The sequence below is a fragment of the Mustela putorius genome, unplaced genomic scaffold (assembly GCF_011764305.1).
Source record: "Mustela putorius furo isolate JIRA1106 unplaced genomic scaffold, ASM1176430v1.1 tig00003871_pilon_pilon_pilon, whole genome shotgun sequence".
Classification (NCBI taxonomy): Eukaryota; Metazoa; Chordata; class Mammalia; order Carnivora; family Mustelidae; genus Mustela; species Mustela putorius.
In genome coordinates, this window is record NW_025422023.1 from 12,643,500 (window position 1) to 12,662,817 (window position 19,318).

Consider the following 19,318-nt stretch of genomic DNA (forward strand, 5'->3'; position numbering starts at 1 on the left):
ACCACGAAAGCCCAAAGCCCATGGGAATTACTCAAACTGGCCAATCCTAAACTGTTTATCCTGATCCAGGTATTTCTATAGGGTTGCCAACAAAAAACACAATAGAGGCTCTGGCCTTGACTTTCCCCCTGCTCCTTTCTGCCACCTGACCAAAACCTGGTGATTGCCCTGTGGCCCTATATGGCATGCAGTGACCTCCTCTTTAGGACTTGTCACTATAATCAACTTCTTCCAAGCCTTGTTTCTGTTTTCTCCTGTGGCTGTACCTACTTTATTACTCCATATCCAATATGGACGTTCTTGGATTCTGTGGTATGTATCATCCTTTATGTTCTTCTAGAGGCTCATTGGGTCCATTGCATACAGGAAATAACTCCAGGCCCCTCTCCCAGTGCTAAACTATAATGTGAGAACTTTGGGACATTAGGGTTGTATGGCCATAGATCAGGGAGAGGAAAATCAAGTCATTTGAGCTAAAAGCAACAGTACTAAAATGGGGTTGGGAATTCACTTGTAGAAGAGACTGTAGCCTTCATAGGTATGTGTAAATGTCATGCACACAATTCTCCCCTACTCTTTAGGTTGTTACTTCTGACTTAAGACAATTCTATTGAGGAACAATAGGCAGGTCTGAATTCTGAGCAGGTTTTGTAGAAGCTGTTACATTCTTTAACATATTTATCATCGGCTTCTGATACTTTCCAATTGTGAACTAAAAGTGAGTTGTAGGTAAAGTGGCCTGAAGGGATATTAATTAGATTTTCCCCTTAATCTTTTGAGAAGATGTCCTGTCAGCAATGAAGCATTTCACTGTTAATCAGAAAATCAGCTGCATAGGCTGAACTGCAGAAGAGATAAATCTCAAATCAGTCAATTTTGCACTTGTCAGCAGCTCAAGTGAAATATTTGGTGGAGTTAGGGTATAAAACTATTACCCAAGAGGAAGATTCTATTCAATTCATCACACATGTATTGAACTCACTATACCAGACACTGTGTTAGAGATCGGGTATACAAAGAAATTCTGAATTCAGACTCCTTGGGTTTGAATCCTGGTTCTACGTATTAACGTGGATAAATTTCTTTAATGTCCTGTATTATGTAGGGTAAAGGCCAAGCTCCTTTCACAAGGAGATTCTAAAACAAAGTAGCGTAAGCTGGGAAGTCATTTATATCTCTTTCTTGTAATAGTCCTAAGATGTGAGTCCAGATGGGATCTGCTGCGCAGAATTCTTTAGGAACCCAGCTGTCTCCAATTTTGTGCTGTGCTGTCCCCCAAACATGCTGTCTCCATCTGCTTGGCTGAAGTTGGGTCACTGCTGTGTCTTCAGTCTTTTCCCAAAAGCAAGGTTGTAAGGCCAAAATTCAGAAGTGAAATATATACCTTAGCTAACATCTATTTACCCAAACCAGTTACGAGGGCAGAACCAGCTGCAGGGGAGACTGGAAAGGCTAATCTCTAGCAGGGCATCCACATGTCCAACTTAAACTAGAGGTGCAAATCCTGCCAGTAAAAGGATGTCAGGGGAACACTCACTATTTTGCCACAGCTCCCAAGCTTCCGTTTCTTTATCTCTGAAATGGGATTCATTGTGGCACGTATGCCATAGAGCTTTGTAAGAATTAAAATGAGAAAATGGAAAGCAGGTCTTAGCACAGTGCCTGGAATATAGTTAGTATTTAATATATGTTAGCTATTATTATTATTAAGACAAACAATACTTAATCTCCAATGCTTGCCATTTATCAGTGGAGAGAATCACTTAAATAATTAACTGGTGTTGTGAAGAGCACATGGGGGAGCAATTAATTTTCTACAGTGAAAAGAAGAGGGATTCAACGGAGGTTTCACAGAAGGGGTGACAGTTGAGTCCTTAAAAAAATGAAACAGAATTTTGCAAGGTAGAGAAAGGGACAGCAGTGTATTCCAGCAAAATAAAGCAGCATGAGAAGGGCTTGGCTGTAGGAACGTAGAACTGGACAATATTTCTCATACTGTGATCCTTGAATGTCTTATTTTAGAATCATCTGGATCCCTGCCAAGATACACAAAATAAAATAGCTGGTGATGGGTCCTTGAAACGCGCATTTAAAATAATCTGCCCCAGCATATTGTTCCATACATCAAACTAGATTAGAGGAGAGAGGTCCTAAGGCAGACAGTCTTGAATGTTGTGTGAATTACAAGGGACTATGCTACCTATTTAACCAAAAGCTTTTTAGATGGACAATATTAAGGGGTTTAAAAATAAGATAAAATAGCACCATTTTCTGTGCACTCGGCTCTAAGGTCAACCGTCTCCCCCGGACCCCGCCAAGGTCCATGATTTTAAATTATCAAACCTATGAACAGAGAACAGCTATGGTTACTACCCAGTACCAAATTGATGAGTACCCACCATGTACCACAAATCATTTGCATGTTCACACAGATTTTGCCGGCATGAAGCTGGTTCTGTTCTTTTGTCAATATTGGGATAGCCAAGAAATACTTCTTACCATTAATAACAATAACACTTATGGTCTTATCAATAAAATAAAATAAAATATCTAAAAATAACTGAACACATGTGACTATTATTTTAACTCTGCTGCGTTTTCCCCACAGAAGGGCTCTTTCGGCCAAGATCACATTCAACTTTTCAAATTTGAGTTGGTAAAGAATTACCGCATTTCTTTAGCCAAGAAGCTAAGAATCCTTTCTAAATAACCACTGTGAAATTAATTAGGATGAGTCATAACCACAAAACAGTTCCAGTCAAAAGATGAAATATTTGTCTTATTTTAATTTTGATTTTTTATTATATTAATTATTTTATGAACCCACAAAAGGGGCATAATTTCAGAGTACATATGTCATATATGCCATTATAAACTGCAGAGAAAAGTTTTACCTCCCTGAGCTACCATCATACAGACGAAGCTCCATGATTAACGGGCAGCGGGTGGCTTCTCTACACTAACTGAAGTTGTGCGGCACGCTTGTACACAGCACGTACTGTGCCAAGGCAGTCAGCATGACTTGGAAGGTTTTCATCTCAACAAGGAATCTCTTCACCATGTGCTGGGCTCATACAGCTTGTGACATTTCTTTAAAACACCAGATTTGTGGGGCGCCTAGGTGGCTCAGTGGGTTAAAGCCTCTGCCTTCAGCTCAGGTCATGATCCCAGAAGTCCTGGGATGGAGCCCTGCATTGGGTTCTCTGCTCAGCGGGGAGCCTGCTTCCCCCTCTCTCTCTCTGCCTGCTTCTCTGCCTACTTGTGATCTCTCTCTCTGTCAAATAAATAAATAAAATCTTAAAAAAAAACCCAGATTTGTTTGATTTATAAAAATAAATAATTTCATCTGCATTATAGGTGAAAGACAATACCTTCAATAGAGAAGAAAAGCTGTTCAGATCTTTAGAAAAGACGGTGAGGCACTGTATGAAGAACATTACACTCTGTCATCAACACATCCAGGTAAGTAAGACACAACAACCGTTTTCAGTGTTTCTATGAGAAGGTATTGGTGTCCACGGTTATTCCGAAGAGTAAATGTGCATGTTCATGCATTTTTGTGATCGAATTTATACGATAAAATTCACTGATACCACATCAGATTTTGGAGGCTGCAAACTGCCAGTGAGGAAAGCCAGGAGAGAGATGCAGGTTCCGTTCTTCATTAGCTTATCTGCCCCGTCCTGCTCCCAACTGGAGTGGCCATGTTGTGGGGCATTAGCTCACATGATTGCCCCGTGGGGTGGACCATCAGCACACTTTCCTTTTAACGGGGATGAGTTCATTAGTGCAAAATTGATTTGGCAGATATTTCCTTTTTTTGTTGGATTATACTTGTATATCCCTTTCTAGTACCTAAAACACATATTTGCAAATTTAAAAGTGGGACTGAAAGAAAAGAGAAAATCAAAGGGGGACATAAAATGAAATTGGAGAAGAACTAAAAAGCCAAAAGAATATAATATAAAGGCCATAAAAAAAAATGCAGAAAGCCACGTGTGGATCTCAAGTTTAGCTCTAAGTCTCTGAGAAGCCAACTTAAAACAGGACATACGATCACACACCCTAGATGAACAGATCACCTCTATTTATTTTGTAACCAATGTTTCATCATGACCCCTTTCGAGTTCTGAATGAAATTCACAGGTAGTTCAAACTTAGATAGGTAGGTCTACATAAAAGAAAATCAATGTAAAGGAAAATAAATTCTAAAAAATAATAAGAACTACAATATGCAAATATTCCCACACAACCACAGTAGAAGAAAAAAGCACCCGCACTGGATTTCCAACCCCATAGCAAGTTTTCCTGCCCTTGTTGAGACTCACTAGACATAATCAAACTGATGGAAGTGCAGTATAATTATATTCAGTAGAGACAGAATGGCTCTCTTAAAGAAGACATAGTGTCCTCAGCAACATCTTGATAATGGGCATGACTGGGAGACATAGACATGAATTCTATGTAACTCCGTTAACAAATGCCCCCTTCCCATTTTCCAGTTTTTATCTTGGATATCAATTTTTGGAAGCAGATGTTTACTTGCATAGGTAAATTATCATACCAACAGAGGATTAGGTTAACAGGCATGATGATTTTGAGAAAAAGTTCCATATTATGTAACCAACAAGCTACATTCCTTTCTCATTTATTAACTGATGCAAAGCCTGATTTTATAATTACCTTTGCTAACCTCTTCCTAAAGCTCTGCTTTCTGTGAAAAGAAACCCAAAACTTAGTTATAACAGCCAGACAGCAGTGGGAACCGTGTCCTTCATATACATTTCATGAAGTGAATGCATCTTGGGAACATCGACAGGAAAGTCTTCTATTTCCACTAACCCATTCAACAAAAACATGAGCATCTTCTTTTTAAAAGAGCAATAAATTCACTAAGGAAAACGGAAGACATAAATCAAAAAGGAGTGATTTATTTTTTTAAATTTTTATTTATTTTATTTGACAGAGAGAGAGAGAAAGAGAGGGAACACAAGCAGGGGGAGTGAGAGGGGAGAAGCAGGCTTCCTGCTGAGTGCTGCTGAGCAGTGCATGCGGCTTGATCCCAGGACCCTGGGACCATGACCTGAGCCAAAGGCAGATCCTAAATGACTGAACCATAAAATAAGGGATTTAGTAAGAATTGAATACTGAAGAATGGCCAATGAGGGAACTTAAGGTGGAGTCCACTTAATAAAAAAGGTGTCATACAGAATAGTAGGAGAAAGTCACAGGGGGAAAGTAAGAAAATAGATTGTCACGAGTAAACTCATTGTACAGAGTACTCATGATATGTTTTTCCTTTTTTTTTTTTTTTGGTATTGATCTCTCAGTGGTAATGGAGGGTTATGATGATGAAGTATACACATGGGATACATTTAATGGTATAGAACTTCAGAACTTGGCCCATTTTGTGACTTTGTTCATGGGTTTCAGGATGCCATGCCCTTAGCGCTGCAGAGTGTGATGGCGCTCCAGGAGATCTCATGCAACAAAGATAAGGAGGAGAGGAGCCATTCGGAGACCCCAAGTAATGCCCCCAATCCCTGCAGTGACTTTGTAAGTTATTTATATTCACAGATAAGTTAGAAAGCGGGGTTAAAAGGAAAGCTGATTTTTATTTGTTTTTCTGGAGTTAGAAATAAAACATGTACTAAAGCAAATACGAATGTCAGTATCAGTAGATTTGAATAGGAGCCGATTTTTTTTTCATTATTAACTATTTTAAAGTGAATTAGTGAAGAATTTTTTACTACAATCAAAATTTAAGAGGATTCTACATTGTGTTTCTAGGAGCAGTCAGTTCTGTGTAGCTTTTATTTTATTTATTTTTTAAGGTTTTATTATTTATTTGACAGAGAGGGAGAGCACAAGCAGGGAGAGTGGCAGGCAGAGGGAGAAGCAGGGAGCCCAACAAGGGGCTTGGTCCTACAACCCCGGGATCATGACCTGAGCTGAAGGCGGATCATGACCAGGCACCCCTGAGTAGCTATTAGAAACATTTTGGAGGTGTCTGGGTGGCTCAGTCAGTTGGGCATCTGTCTTTAGCCCAGGTCTTGGTCCCAGAGTTCTGGTATTGAGGCCCACATTGGGCTTCTTGATCAGTGGGAAACCTGCTTCTCCCTCGTGCTCTCTCTTTCTCTCTTGTTCTGTCTCTCTCTCTCAAATAAATAAATAAAATCTTTAAAAAACTTAAAAAAATAAAATCAACATTTAGTTTAAGTCTGCATGTGATAGATGATAGCTTTATTAAGTTGGAAAGCTGTGATTTTCCTAAAGGAGTCTCTGGAAAAGTCCAGAGTCCTTACAGGTAGAGTGAAGATACTCTCTGAAGACATGACTTTTATCAACACAGTATATACTGGACAGTAAAGCCTTTTTATCGAGAACCAGTCTTTACCTATGAGTCATAAGTCTTCTGTTCTGTGGTAAAATATTTGTTTTCTAGGAGTTGTATAAAATATACAGAATTATAAAACATAGCTTGGGAATCCTTAAAATATTCTTGAACCTAGAAATACTTGGCTGGTAAATTAGTTTGAGTGGTACTAATTTTAATTTAGTATCTTGTGTTCCATAAGTATTATAATATCATAGTACTATGTTATATAGAAGCTATAATAGACTCCTTCATCATCTTGAAGATCCTTGAAAGTGGCAGTTTTGTGTTGACATTATTGGCATTTTGGGTCAGACAGTTCTTCCTTGAGAGGCCCTTGTGTTAGAGGGTGTTTAGCATTCCTGGCATACCAGGATCTAAATCTCAGTAATGTCTCCCCAGTCTCAAATTGTGACATCCAGTGAATAGCCCCACATATTTCCAAATCCTAGGAAGTCATCCAACCCCACCCCCTAGTAAAAAACATTCAGAAGCATCTTATTTTGTGGTACCGGGGAATGTGGTACCAGTCAGGATTACATCTGAACTAAGATGATCAATTAGATAAATGAGAGCAAGAGAGAGAGAGAGACGTTTTTACAAAGTATGTTAAATGGAAACAATGTGGCTAGTTCTTGATACATTTTCTGGGCTTAATTACAGACTGCCCATTTCAGAAAAGTCCTTAAGAGTTTGTTCTTTAGCTTAATCCCAATGTATTAAGTCAGTAAGTATTTATTGAGCACCATATAACAGCATGGTATACAGCTTCCCCTCAGCAAGCATGTCCAGAATTTGGTGGGAATAGAGCGGTGTTCTTCCCCTTCTTGCATGAAACCACAAGATGATAAATTAAGCTAAATTAAAATAATTATCAGAATGATCAATATAAAAGTGACTTTTTTTTAACTTACGAAAAAAGTATATGAAACTCCTTTTTAAAAATCAAATGTTGGGGCGTCTGACTGGCTAGGTAGGTTAAAGCAAAGCCTCTGCCTTCAGCTCAGGTCACGATCCCAGGGTCCTGGGATCAAGCCCCACGTCGGGCTCTCTGCTCAGTGGGGAGTCTGCTTCCCCCTCATCCCTCTCTGCCTCTCTGCCTACTTGTAATCTCTGTCAAATAAATAAATAAAATCTTTTAAAAAATCAAATGTTAATAGGAATTCAAAAATCTATCTAAAGGCAGAGCAGTGTTTTTATCTAACCTTGAAAAATATTTATCTACCTTGAAAAGTACTTGCTTACATGTTTTGAACAGGAAAAATATTAAAAGAAAATCTGATTCTTATTTGTTCCAATCATAATTCCTATACCCAGGTGAATTGGAATTGGTTTATGTCTATGGTCACAGGATATACACACACACACACACACACACACACTCACACATATATATGTGTATATATATAGATATAGTAATTATGTATATAGTAATTATGTTGTAATATTATAATTACCTGTAGAATCCAGCCAAGTTACAATATAGTAATTTATCAGAACAGTAAACAGATTCTTTGCTTAGTCAAAGGAGTCATTAAACAGTCTGAAACTATATATTGATTATTTTATAAGCTAGACATCAAATTTAATCTGTGTAGTCTATTGCTAGCGCCAGTCAGAGATTGGCTTCCTCTCTCTTGTGGATTTCCTGTCAGTTCAGACAAAGTTACCACAGGTTGTTTAACTAATAAAACCTGCTGTTCAGATGCTGATTCCTTAGGACATCTTTCAGGGTACAAAAGAAAAACTTGCTTCTAAATTGCTGTAATATAATCACGTAACCCACGCATATATGACAAAGCATAAAGTCGGCAGTCAGCAAACATAGGATACTAGGGTGCTTCGGAATAGAGGGGGAGGAAAGAGAAATAGAAGAAAGTAAATCTAGGATGTTCAGGTGCTGGCATGGGGTTGGAGGTTAATATGAAGTTTATTTTCAATGTCTCAAACCTAAAAATGGAACAATTTAAGAAATCAGCATGAGCTTAGTCCTTCAATGTGTTTAAAGAGAAAGCAGTAACTCTGTTGTCATTTTTTTTTTTTTTTTTTTTTTTTTTTTTAAAGACTATTTATTTGGGAGTTCCCGGGTGGCTCAGGCATTAAGTGTCTGCCTTGGGCTCAGGTCATGATCCCCGGGTCCTGGGGAATGAGCTTACACTGGGCTCCTTGCTTGGCAGGAGGCCTGCTTCTCCCTCTCCCACTCCCCCTGCTTGTGCTCCTTCTCTCACTGTGACTCTGTCAAATAAATAAAAATCTTTAAAAAAAAAGAAACCACTATTTATTTGAGAAATAAAGAGCGCAGAGGAGAGGGAGCACATGGCCAGGGGGTGGGGCAGAGAGAAACAGACTCCCCACTGAGCAGAGAGCCTGATGTGGCTCTAGATCCCAGGACCCCAGGATCACGACCTGAACTGAAGGCAGATGCTTAACTGCCTGAGCCACCCAGGTGCCTTCTGTTGTCGTTTCTATCACAGGAGCAAAACACCTGATTAACGAGGTACTTATCTGTATAGGATATGAAGTTCCACTACCCAAAATGAGCCAGCAGGGTAGCCGGGTAATTGGGCAGATGTGGGAGGACTAGGATACAGTCTTTTCTAAGACTACCTTCATTGTCAGCAAAGGAAGGGAATAATATGGTGAGTCATTTGCCCAGTCTTAGTGGTCAGAGACCGGAGTTTGCCTTCCACTCCATGGACTGAAGTAACTCCACTTGACTCAGGGATTAGAAAGAAGGGGAAGGGCAAAGTGTTGAAGATGACCCCAGTGACAAAACCCAATGGCTGTAGAGAGAAAGATGGAGTGCATTTTAGGTGTGCAGGCTTTAGGTTTTGTATTCCTCTTCTTGCTTACTCTTTACTTTCAGTTTTAGACTCTAGAGTCATTGTTTTAAGTCTTCGAGCAGATTTAGCTAGACAAAAAAATAAATAAATCACATTCTCTCTTGTTTTTAAGATTTTATTTATTCATTTGAGAGAGAGAACAGGAGCAGAGGGGAGAGGGTGAGGGAGAAAGACTTCCTGCTAAGCAGGGAGCCTAGTATGGGTCTTGATCCCAGGACCCGGAGAGATCATGACCCGAAGAGAAGGCATATGCTTAACCATCTGAGCCAGCATGCGCGTCAGATCACAAGGTCTCTTCACTTGGCTACAGAATTTCCCGTGGTCCTCTGAGCTCCTGCAGGGAGGAAGTAAGCCTACTGGCGGTACCGCAAGACCTGTACTGGTTGCTCCTTACTCTGTCACAGGATTGCTTTTCTTTCGACAGGCAGCCCATTTACAGAGGCTTGTCCTGATGCCCCTGTCGGCCCTGCTGTCCTTATTCACGGGGCCACAGAAGCTCATCCAGAAACGCTATGACAAACTGCTGGACTGCAACAGCTCCCTGCCACGGGTAGCCGGAGACGAGACAGACCTGGCCAAAAAGGAGTACGAGGCCCTCAATGCCCAGCTCGTGGAGGAGCTCCAGGTGTTCAACCAGGCTGCTCGAAAGATCCTGTGGAACTGTCTGTGCAGTTTCATGGCTCTCCTCAGAGACCTGACCCTAGCGGCTCAGCAGGTTTATTCCACCGTGGCGCCGGTAAGCTCTGCACCAGCACCTGGCTGGCGAGGCCAGCAGCATCTGCGAGAAGCCACAGCCCTGTGAAACGGCCTTGCTCACAGTGTGCACATGCGCGCTGCGTGTGCACGCGTGGCGGGCACTGAACTGAAGCTAGTCGCACAGTCTTTCCATTTCTTTCTCTTTTCTCCTCAGGAAAGTTTCTTGGTTCGTGTTTATTGTGATTTCCACACCTTAGTTCTTGGAGGTTTCTTTTCAAATGCCAAACACCTTTTAGTTCCAAACTGCATGATCCTTTGCTGAAGCTTATCAATTTGTATTTTGTATTCTCTTCCTATTCAACGGTTCTTGAATGCTAACCATGACTACTTAAGACATGGATCCAAAAAGAAGGTCATCTCAGTGTAAAGACAGAAGCAGGAAAACTGTCAAGCCAGTCTTTTTTTTTTTGCTTTTGTTTTCCTCTATGGAAAAAAGTCTAGGGTGTGTGTGTGTGTTTGTGTGTAACTTAGCTCTCCATTAAGATATGATTTTATGACTATTTTCCTGAAGAAGAAGAATGATATTTATAAGCTACTATCAACTTAAAAGAATCAGTGTGGTTTCTTTGCCCTTTGTTTCAATTAGTTGTTTTTCAGCTGGTTAGATATTTAATGGGCAACATTTGGAGGAAAATTAATTGTCCTGACTTTATTTTTTACTGTGCATTTAATTAACTTTTAACTTATCCTTTGAATTAAATTAAGTTGAAAAAGTAGGTGCTACATTTACCTGGTTCAAAAGGCAAAACTACATAAAAACATATAAGCAGTCTCACACGGACTCCTGTTCCCTAACCACCCATCCCCTACCACCACCGCCATTGTTACTAGTTTAGCCGTTTAGGGTTTCTTCATGCCATTAGAAGTAAATGAAAATATGTATATATTTTTCCTGTAGAAAACCAAGATATTATGGCACCATCCTGCAATTCACCTTTTAATCTCTTTGGGGTGCACCAGATCAGCACAGATAGCTTTCTCATCCCTTTGATAGCTTTATGCTAGTCAACTGTGTTGCTGTACAATAGGGTATAACCAGCCCCTTGTCTTTTGGATAACAACTTTGTTGAGATATAATTCACATACCATATATTCCACCCATTTAAAGTACACAATTCTGTGGGTTTTAGTATTTTCACAAGAGTTGTGAAACCATCACCACAATCAATTTTAGAACATTGTCATCACCCCAAAAGAAACCCAGTACTATTAGCAGTGAATCCACATTTTCCCCAAACCCCCAGTCCTAAGAAACCCCAATCTATTTTCTATCTTTGTAGATTTGCCTACTCTGGACATTTCATATAAATAGAATTATATAATGTGTGGTTCTTTGTGACGTGCTTCTTTCACTTAACGTAATGTTTTCAAGGTTCATCCATGTTGTAGTGTGTTTCAGAACTTAATTATTTTTATTTCCAAATAATATTTCATTGTATAGATATGCCACATTTTATTTATCTGTCATCAGTGGATGAACAACTGGGTTAAATTTCGACTTTTTGGCTACTATGAATACTGCACCTAGGAACATTCAAGGTCTTGGTGGAGGTTTGTTTTCATTTTTCTTGGGTACAATTCTAGGAGTAGAATTGCTGGATCATATGCTAACTGTGTACCTTTCAAAAGCTGCCAGACTTTTCCCAAGCGGCTGTACTATTTTACATTCTCAACAGTGTTGACTGAGTTTCCATTTCCTTACACCTCTCTGTCTTCTGTTTTATAGCCATCCCAGTGGGTGTGAAGTGATATCTCATTATGGTTTTGATTTGCAGTTCTTTGATCATCCTCCTATCTTAAACTTTTTAAACTGAAGTATAGCTTACATACAGTAAAGTGCATCCATCTAAAGTGTACATCTGAGTGCGTATTTGCAAATAAATACATCTGTGTAACCACCATCCAGATCTAGATATTAGCCCTTTTCAGGGGATATCTAGATATTAGCCCTTTCCATAGCAGCCGCTCATGACCATTCTTGGGCTCCCGCCCCTCAAAGGTAACCAGTTTTCTGGTTTTTCAGACTGCTATGCCTGGTTTGTATCTCCCCAAAACGGAATCATACAGTATGTAGGGTTTTATGTATCAACCTATTCCTACTGATGGTCATTTGGATGATTCCAGTTGTCTACCACTGCATAACAAATTATATCAAACATGGTAACATGTAGCAACCAATGGTTATTTATTACTGCTGTGGTTCTGAAGGTTCCCTGGGCTCAGGGCAGTCATTCTCAGTGTCTCTGTGAGGTTGCAGTCTCATAATAGCTGGGGCTAGAGTCATCTCAAAGATTTCCTCAAGCCCATGTTTGGGGAGGGAGATGGGATGATGATAGAAGACTCAAATAGTTGGGGACCAGGACAACTGGGGCTCCATAGGCCTCTCCCCACCTGACCTTTCAACATGGTTTTTTGTTATGGTGGGCACAGTGCAACTGGACTTCCTCCATGGCCATTCAAGTCTGTCAAAGTGAGTGTCCCAAGAGAAACCAACAGAAACTGAGTAGTCTCTTTTAGCCTAATCTTTAAAGTCAGATAGCATCACTTCTGATCATTTCCATAGTCTATTCAGGGAGACAATTCTAAAAACCCAATCACTTTTAAAGAGAGAGGACATGGACTCCCCCTCTTGATGAGAGACATGTCAAAGAATTTGCTGATTTTTTTTTAAAAAACCACCACAGCCTCTTCACCACTACTTTCTGTTTGTTTCTTTCTCCTTCCCTTGTCCCACTCTACCACTTTGGAGGACCCTACTGCCATTGATTCCTAAGCCCTTCTTCTAAAATTCCTTTGCTTTTTATTTCTCTTCTATTCTTTTATTTAGGTGTGTACTTTTATTATTTTATTTAAAGATTTATTTATTTGAAAGAGAGAGAGAGCACAAGCTGGGGGTGGGGGATGGAAGTCAGGCAGAGGGAGAGGGTGAAGCAGACTCCCCCATTGAGCAGAGAGCCTGATGTGGGGCTCAATCCCAGGATCCAGAGACCGTGACCTGAGCCGAAGGCAGACACTTAACTGACGGAGCCACCCAGGCACCCCTAAGCTTGAGTCTTTAAAAACAATTATCCTATCATTTTAATGAGGTTTCTGCAGACAGGAAATCAGACCGTTTTTATCTGAAAGTTCTAACATTGCCCTATTTTTTGGGGGGGGGGGTGCCATCTTATGCTTTCTCTGTTTGTCACAACTCTACTAAATTTAATACCTAATATGGTTGAATAGTTTGAGAACAATGCCCTACCCTTTCTCCCTATAGGTACCACAGTTAGACTCAAGAATCTCTGAAATTCAGAATCGAGTACTAGAAGAGGTTCAAAATCTTAATTTTGTGAAGGACAACAGTGCCACTTTTATTGAGAGGAAACTTAGTTTTGAAAAGAAGAAGTCTGTGCAAATTCTGGTGAGTTTGGTAGTATTTGTGACAAGGAGTCTTGCCTCTTTTCCTTGCTCAAATCATGGTATATTATTTTCCAAATCACTTATCTCATTTTAATAACCTGTAATTTACCAACCAATTATACATAGGATTTCTTGTTTATTTCTACCTTTTATATTATGAGTTCTGTAAGGTCATAACTTTTTTTATCTGTTCTGTATGTGATATATTCCAAGCTGTTAAAATGGTGCCTGACAACAGATATAAATATCTGTTGAATGAATGAAGGGAATTTTATAGAGCAAAATTGCAGTAGTTCCACTCTTTCCTTTTTTTTTTTAATATTTTATTTATCCATTGGACAGACAGAGATCACAAGTAGGCAGAGAAGCAGGCAGAGAAAGAGAGGAAGCAGGCTCCCTGCTGAGCAGAGAGCCCGATGCGGGGCTCGATCCCAGGACCCTGGGATCATGACCTGAGCTGAAGGCAGAGGCTTAACCCACTGAGCCACCCAGGCGCCCCCCACTCTTTCCTTTTTCTAGATAAGGAACCCTCAGTTCCAGAGATGAAGTGACTTTTTCAAAATCACTGGAGGCAGACCTGGGAGGGGTCTAGACCTCTTGCCTTCTGACTAATTTACCGATATTTTTTCCCAGAAGACATGCAAATGTACAACTTAATTAAATATTATTTATCAAGTGCTTAATACACAAGGGATTGTGTACAGGATGGCCAAAATTAAAAATTATTCCATCCAAGAGGGATTAGAACCTCTGCCTTCTTACACTCAGTTGAATTTTCTTTTTTCTCTGCAACACTGCCCTCCTGTGCTAACTAGAGAATTTTTCACTGCATAACTCAAACAGTTGCTTCACAAAAATAACTCCATCAACGCTTCAACAATGAAATCATCCCAAATCAATGTATGGCTTCCACATTTAAAAAAATCTCCAAAAACGAAATCTTTGAACTCAGTGAGAATTCTATTATACATCTATCTAAATCCAAATTTCTCTTTCCTTCTCCCAGCCAGAAGTGCCCCGTCAAACTGACATTCACCGCTCCAAACTACTATCCACATACGGTAAAGAAGAACTCTACCAAGCGAAACGCAAGTGTAACGCTACCCAAGAATATGACATCAATCTTCTGGAAGGGGAGTTGGTGGCTGTGGTGGAACAGAAGGATCCGCTGGGGAGTACAAGCAGGTGGCTTGTTGATACAGGAAGTAAGTTTTTGGCCTAAAACGTGCAGAACTACCATCTTTTTTCAAGTTGAGATTTTCCCAGGGGCCTCTCTGGGCTTGTCTAAACCCGAATGTTTGGTGAGGGTCCATACAAATGACCTTGTTTCTTCTTTCTTTTTATTCTTATCCAGTTATAAAAGGGTATGTGTATTCCTCCTTCTTAAAACCCTACAATCCAGCGAAAGTACAGAAGGTGGACACTGAGAACAGGTTTGGTGATGACGATTTTGATAACATCAGCCTCTTCGTGTCCTCGCGGCCAGCTACTGACAGTGTCACAGGCACCCCGGAAAGTAGCATAAGTGATAGCAGCTCATCTCTTAGTGGCACATGTGGGAAGTTTGAAACAAACGGCACGGATGTTGACAGTTCTCAAGAGGTAGATGAACAGGTAAGAATGTGTACCTTGATGTGACCCTGCTTGGCTCTTCAAATCATGAAAGGTGTTCTAACAGCGTTCTATGTTACTGTAAGGGTTGATGGAATAATGTCAGCTTTGACAGCAAGGAGACCTCTCTCTATGAACACTTCTTCTCTGCGCCCCTTCTTGCAAAGAATTGCATTCTCTGAGCCTGTCTCACCAAATGAGGGAAAGAGGACCATAATTGCTATGTTGCAGGCTTGATGCAAGGATTAGGGAAAATGTGTACATGTAAAGTAGCCAGCCCACAGTAGACACTCAGTAAATAGTAATTGTTACCATTACTACCCTGCTGTCATGTACTCAGAGTGAAGCAAAGACGGTCTTTTTATACTCCTACATCCGAGAAAAACAGTTCAATACTGAACAGATTGCCACTATAAGGAGCAGGTAGAAAATTGTCCATGATTCCTCTAAGAGTGGTATCTTCATTGAACTATCTATATAATCAGCCATTTTTGATCGCTCGTATAATTCCATATACTATATACTAAAATCCTTAAGAGCTACCTTTCCTGTGTTCACCAAAGCAGAGACTAAGAGGATCACTCTTTTACAAAAAAAGTTAACTATAATGTAGGCTTCCTTTTTACTACCTCAGAAAGCTTTAGTGTACTTAACTGTTAATCTTTCAAGTGGTGACCAACTAACTGCTTCTCTTTTTTAACTTGCTTTTTCTGTTAGTGGCTTTTTCTTCATTAATTTAAATTTGTTTTTTCTAAGAGTAATACATGTTATTTGTGAGAAGTTAAAATGGTGTAAAGATATACGTAAATTAGGGGCACCTTGGTGGCTCAGTGGGTTAGGCCACTGCCTTCGGCTCGGGTCATGATCTCGGGGTCCTGGGATCGAGTCCTGAGTCGGGCTCTCTGCTCAGCGGGGAGTCTGCTTCCCTCTCTCTGCCTACTTGTGATCTCTCTCTGTCAAATAAATAAATAAAATCTAAAAAAAAAAAAGACACATAAATTAAAAGTGAAGATCTTTATTCCCTTCTCACCTACCTTACCCTTCATGGACATATTAGGGTTTATCTTTTCAGACAGTTATCTGTGCAGGTACAAACACATATATTTATTCCATTGGAAATATGTATATGTTACATAATTTGCTTTTTTTTTCCTACTTAACAATGTATCTTAGATACAATAACACCTAAATATCTACTTTAGTCCTTAAAAAATTCTGAATAACAATTTATTTTGTGGATAGATCTTAGTTCATGTCACTATTACCCTAATAAAAGACATTCAGAATACTTGGGGGATTTTTAAGATTTCAAATTATTTCAGGCAAGATCCTTGTTCATCTGCTTTTGTGCACTTATATGAGTATATACATAGGACAAATGCCTAATAATGTTGGAGGGTCAAAGGGTATATATATCTAAAGTCTTGACAGACACTGCCATACTGGCCTCAGAAATAGTTCATCCATTTAGTCTCTTTTATAATGACACATGGATTATTGTCCGAATCATGATGAATTTTTTAAAAATCTTTATGAAGGATGTATTTACATGCCATAAAATTCATCCATTTTAAGTGTATAATTCAATGACTCTTAGTATATTTACAGAGCTGTGCAACTACCGCCCCAGTCCAATTTTAGAGCACTCCTTCACCTGCCTGCCCCAGCCCCAGGAAATTATGAATTTACTTTCTTTCTCCATATATTTGACTTCTGGTGTATTTTGTATTCATGGAATCGTATACTACATGGAGTCTTACAGCCGCTTCTCTCATTTAGCAGAATGTTTCTGAGAGTCGTCCATGTTGCCGTATATGTATGTACTTTGTTTCTTCTTATCACCCAGTAGTATTGCATTCTATGGGTATAGCATATTTCATTTATCCATTCTCCATTTGATAGACATTTTGGGTAATTTCTGTTATGAATAAGGCTGCTATAAACATTCACATACAAGTCTTTGTGAGGATTTCATTTCTTTTGAGCAGCTACCTAGGAGTAGAATTGCTTGTTGATAAGGTGTATTTATGTTTAACTTTTTAAAGAAACTGCCACACTGTTTTTCAAAGGGGCTGCCCGTTTTACATACCCACCAGCCATGCATGGGGTTGTAGGCTGCAGTTTCTTCACATCCTCACCTTCTTGCCTTTTTTGTTATTAGGATAGTCACTCTAACGGGAGGGCTCATTGTGGTTTTAATTTGCATTTGACTAATGCTGTTGAGTATCTTTCATGTACTTATCAGCCATTCCTGTATTTTCTCTGGGGAAAAGTATTCAAATATTTGACCATTTTACAATTGGGTCACTTTCCTTCCTATTATCCAGTTGTGAAGAGTTCTTTGTATACTTTGGATGCAAGGTCTCTACCAGATATGATGTGTAAATAATTTCTCCCGGTTGTGACTGATTCTAAACTCATCTGGACATTACTATATGTTTCTATCACTCTTCCGTCTTGAAGTTTCAAAGCACTGTTTTTTCTACAACTGGTTCACTTAGTTTATTCCAAGTTTCTAGAAAACAAAATAATATTATAATACCAATAGATTACTGAAATGTTATCAATAAAATCTGTAGCTAGGATTAAATATCCTAGTAGACTTTGACTTATCCCAGTAACCTGGAAGGAAGGAAATTGGAGCCAAGTTTGTCAAGGCAGCCTGAAGCTGGCTTGATGTGGAGCCCTAGTTACTAATGGCTATACAGAGACTTTTGGAGTGTCTCACTAAGGCTCTTTTGGCATGGGATTTGTAATCTATTTCCTAATAGCTACTACCATGTAGTAATTCTCTTTGAGTAATCCTATCAATATGTTTCAAGCAAATTAGGTCCGTTAGAAGTTTCCTTTACCAAGAAAGGGAAAAAAATGAGATAATTTTCCTTTGCTCAAAACGAAGTATATTGAGAGTGTCTCTTCATAGAGCACTATCTGTTCTTTTCCTTTGAGTTTGGAACCAATTCAAAATAGACCTTGGTGTCAGGGATGGACATATAAGTGTTATTCCTAACAAAACTGGATTAGAAAATGCAGCATGGGTCAGTGGCCACATGGGATCCCTGAATACTTTCCTCGGTGTTAAAATAATTGAGTCCATAGTGCAGGCTTCTTCTGTGTATGAACAAAGTCTGTCCCAGTAAATTTATTGAGTTGAAGACAATGCACCTGTTAGAAACCCCAGTACAAGACAGAAGACCACATAGGAATATTTCCCTTAATGTTTTAATTCCAGTCAACAGAGGTACCTGGGCTAGTGGTTTTCAGGCTTTTCCAATTATGCAACTACTGTTCAACCCTTGGAAATAGGAGGAAAACCTTGTGTGATCTTCCTAATTTTTACCAGAAGGCTGATGTTTCATTCTGTTGACTCCTACAAGGTGTGGAGAAGAAAATGGTTAACCATTTTCTTATGGTGTGACAATCTAACTGAGCAATGAACGCTTATAGAAGTCCCTATAAGGTGATTGAAAAGTGGGAATAAATTGTATCTTTTTTGTGAATAGTGAGAATACAGTGTATATTGTAATATGCATATTTGAGGCACACTACAAAGCAATTTTCTGTGTGGCTATTTAAACTTTTGTTCTTTATTTTATTTTTGTCATCAGGAACATCAACCCAGACCTGTATTGGTTTAAGTGGATAACACTTTGAGTCACCATTTCTTCCCTCTCCTTTCCTACTGTGGCAATAATATTTTTTCTTCTTTCTTCCAGAACTGAAGTAGCATATTGCCAATGGTGTTGTAGGCTGGAATCTATTTTTACAGATGGTTTTAGTGGACCCTGACAAGAAGGAGAGGTAGATGGCTACCTTTGGCCTATACCTGATATTCAGGAGGCATCACTGGGGTCCTAAAAATCAGAAATAAATATGCAAGTTCAGACTGACTTCAGACTAGCGGCTCGGTGATTTTTATACTCAAGTTGAGTTTTTAATGTGGACTCCAAGAATAAAAGGGATCTATGAATGGACTTTGGAAGGATTTATAAATCCCTTCAAATATGTTGGACATTTTGTGCATTATGTGATCATGTGCATAACTATGGTAAAAGAAGTACATAGCTTTCCAAAGATTTTCAAAGGGAAATTCTATTTAAATAGATTAGAAACCACTGCTCTAGAGACTTAACTTGCTTATCCATTCTCCCACCCACTCAAGGAAAAAAAATTGTTGGATTAAGAGCCTCCCGCATTTTCTACAATGGTTCTAGTGGATCAGGTATCTTATGGGTCAGGTGAAAATGTAACGTATTATCTATAATGGGGCAGTTTTGTTAATGAAAGGGAGTGTTTACTGGATAACTGACAGGTATAATTGGGAAGTATG

General features: G+C 39.3%; 1 protein-coding gene across 3 annotated transcripts in view; it reads left to right on the forward strand.

Moving 5' to 3' along the window:
• ARHGEF38 (Rho guanine nucleotide exchange factor 38) overlaps positions 1 to 19,318 on the forward strand; it is a 147,085-nt gene that overhangs the window by 117,646 nt on the left and 10,121 nt on the right. For 2 of the 3 annotated variants that reach the window (XR_199126.3, XM_004748124.3), the window contains exons 8-13: positions 3,358 to 3,462; positions 5,434 to 5,556; positions 9,644 to 9,955; positions 13,235 to 13,378; positions 14,384 to 14,582; positions 14,732 to 14,991. Coding sequence is in view for 2 of the 3 variants with exons in the window: in XM_004748124.3 (XP_004748181.1) it covers positions 3,358 to 3,462; positions 5,434 to 5,556; positions 9,644 to 9,955; positions 13,235 to 13,378; positions 14,384 to 14,582; positions 14,732 to 14,991 (1,143 nt within the window). In the remaining variant the exon portion in view is untranslated. The remainder of the gene's footprint in view (positions 1 to 3,357; positions 3,463 to 5,433; positions 5,557 to 9,643; positions 9,956 to 13,234; positions 13,379 to 14,383; positions 14,583 to 14,731; positions 14,992 to 19,318) is intronic. The other variant, XM_013054018.2, reaches the window with a different exon arrangement.